The following is a 2,786-nucleotide window of genomic DNA, read 5'->3' on the forward strand; positions in this document are numbered from 1 at the left end:
CTACAGGCCCCCAAACAGGTTGCCCCATCTCCTCCATTGTTCTCTATGGTGGGAAAAAGTTACTTTCCCCCCACTGTAGAGAACAATGGAGGGGATGGGGGCAACCTGTTTGGGGGCCTGTAGAATTGGACCGCCTGGTCCAATGTTCTTCAAACTTGGTGGGTATTTTGTGGAGAGGCTTCAGCAGCTACCCTGCGAGTTTGGAGCCTCTTCCTCAAACCACCTCCCCTCCAGCCCCCTAGAATATACCCTATGTTTTCGCCATTGACTTCAATGGCCCATAGGATATAATGGGGCCGAAATTGACTCCCCAATCGGCTTGTACTGCTGAAACTGACATGCGGGAGTCTTTCTGCTGGCCGAAATTGATTTGGCCAACAGCCCAGGGTGGAGCCTGTGGGGTTGCTGACAGGTGGGAATGTTGTGGGGCCTTGGTAGGAAGTTGGGGGGCTGCCCTCCAGAATGCTTCAATGTAGGTACAGGCCTGCTCAGAGGTGATTTGCCATTGCTTGCCTCCATGACCCTGCTACTCCTTGGTGGTCTCCCTTCCAAATACTAGCCAGGGCCAGGCCTGTTTAGCTTCCGCGATCTGATGAGGTCAGTCTAGCCTGGGGTTATCCTGGTCAGGGCAGACACTTCTATACCTCACATCCTTGTAGCCTGACATCCTTGCTGCTTCAGCCTGCCTCCCTCTTTGACCAGTCACAGCTATTGTCCTTACTTGAACTGCAGATTGCCCTAGATGTGAACAGTGTTGGAGGTCCTGCTCGCCCACATTAAGGAAGAGGAAATATTTCATGAATTGGAAGTCTATCTTGTGTACTATTATTGTTGTGACTGTGATATCTGTGTCGGAAGTTCTTGCAACAGTACGTAGCTTAGTGCAGGTATGCTTCCAGGTGCATACAAACCAGGCCGGTAGCTAATGCGGGGCCCATGGGGCCCGGCCCCCTAGCAGTTTTTATGGGGCCCCTTCCTGAGCCTTGGCTCCCCTATTCCAAGTCCCCCTGATTGCCAGTCAGCCTGTTGGCAGGGAGGACAAGGGCAGTGATTTCAGAGGCTGACCCTGGTGCTGTGCCGTGGGAAGAGGCACTGGGGCTCCTTGGGGAGGGAGGGAGCTGGACCCGGATGCTCCACAGGGGAGGCCTGCCCTTGTGGGAGGGGGGAGAGGGAGGGAAGCTGTGGCCGCCGCAGCTCTTGCCCTAGAGCCTTTGATTGGATTAGTAGGTGCCCCCCCCAGGCCCCCTTCCTAAAAAGTCCTTTGCTACGGGGCTGATACAAACATAGGAAGACACTGATGCATAAGGAAAGACTGTGGTGGTGGTGTGGATCCTCTTGTCTTTAAGTAAGGCTAGAAGGCATCTGGGTACACTGAAACTCCACAACCCTCTTCAACAGTTTTCCTGACTTTCAGTAACATCATTTCTGGATCAGTAGTAGGGCCGTTGCCAGACTTAAGGTAGGAGTGTCTGCATCCCCTTTTTATTTAATCTGAAAGCATCTTCCTTTGTGTGTGGCGTTTGCTTCCAGGGACTCAGCAGGCAGTGCTAAGAATGTTCCGGCTTTGGTCAAGACTGGTGTTCCTGCCCATCCTCCTAGGGGTGGTCTATGCAGCTCCCACCTTAGATGGAGGTGGAAAACCTGAAGAGATCGTTCTGAGCTTTCGCAAGGACGAAGCCAGCCTGAGTGAGATGTTCCGTGAAGTGGAAGAGTTGATGGAGGATACTCAGTACAAGCTGAGGAATGCAGTTGAAGAGGTAAGACTGGCCTTCCAAACCAGGGCATTGGGGATCTGGGTATTTTGGAGGAGAGATCTACTTTCTACCATTGGCTGGGACAGAATCCCACTTAGAGATTCTTAGCTGCTGGGTTCAGAGTTGTGCCTCTTCTTGTAGAATGACAAACCGAATAACCTTTCCCGAAATGTGTGATGCAGCTGTAGCAATTGGAAAGGCTCTAACAATATAACGTTGCATCAATGGCATATCAGAACATGGGAATATTATACTATGGAAAAAATTACCACTTCCATACCACCAAGTAATACATATACCTTGCAATCGCAATTTTATTCAAAATGGCTTCCGTTTATCGAAGCAGTTACTGATTGCTCTGTGGTACCTAAATCGTCTATACCCAATAGATACAAAGACATAATAGCAATATTTTAAATTTTGTACTTACCTTGGTCAGAGGTTTAAAAGAGTTATATCGTTAGAATAACTTGGTAAATAAGCTTGACAAATAGAGTTGATGGAGGATACTCAGTACAAGCTGAGGAATGCAGTTGAAGAGGTAAGACTGGCCTTCCAAACCAGGGCATTGGGCCTCAGGCGGGATCTGGGTACTGTGGAGGAGAGATCTACTTTCTGCCATTGGCTGGGACAGACTCCCACTTAGAGATTCTTAGCTGCTGGGTTCAGAGTTGTGCCTCTTCTTGTAGAATGACAAACCGAATAACCTTTCCCGAAATGTGTGATGCAGCTGTAGCAATTGGAAAGGCTCTAACAATATAATGTTGCATCAATGGCATATCAGAACATGGGAATATTATACTATGGAAAAAATTACCACTGGGTGACCTTGGCCTCACTTACCAAACAGGCTTGCTGTGTGGATAAAATTGATGGGAGGAGAACAGTCTAAGCTTCTTGGGTCCCTCATTCAGGAGAAAGGCGGGATATAAATGAAATAACAAAATATAAAGTATTGTCAGAATCCCTCTGGGCTAGATGTACTGTTGTATGTGTAATGCTACAGAGCCAGTTTGGTGTAGTGGTTAAGTG

At 48.7% G+C, this 2,786-nt stretch overlaps 1 protein-coding gene across 1 annotated transcript in view; it reads left to right on the top strand.

The window, feature by feature from the left end:
• DKK3 (dickkopf WNT signaling pathway inhibitor 3) overlaps positions 1 to 2,786 on the top strand; it is a 53,133-nt gene that overhangs the window by 1,888 nt on the left and 48,459 nt on the right. The window contains exon 2 of the mRNA XM_015421628.1: positions 1,531 to 1,757. Within this exon, the coding sequence (XP_015277114.1) occupies positions 1,554 to 1,757 (204 nt within the window). The 5' untranslated portion in view covers positions 1,531 to 1,553. The remainder of the gene's footprint in view (positions 1 to 1,530; positions 1,758 to 2,786) is intronic.

Source organism: Gekko japonicus, unplaced genomic scaffold (genome assembly GCF_001447785.1).
Source record: "Gekko japonicus isolate JY-2015 unplaced genomic scaffold, Gekko_japonicus_V1.1 scaffold1834, whole genome shotgun sequence".
NCBI classification, from domain to species: Eukaryota; Metazoa; Chordata; class Lepidosauria; order Squamata; family Gekkonidae; genus Gekko; species Gekko japonicus.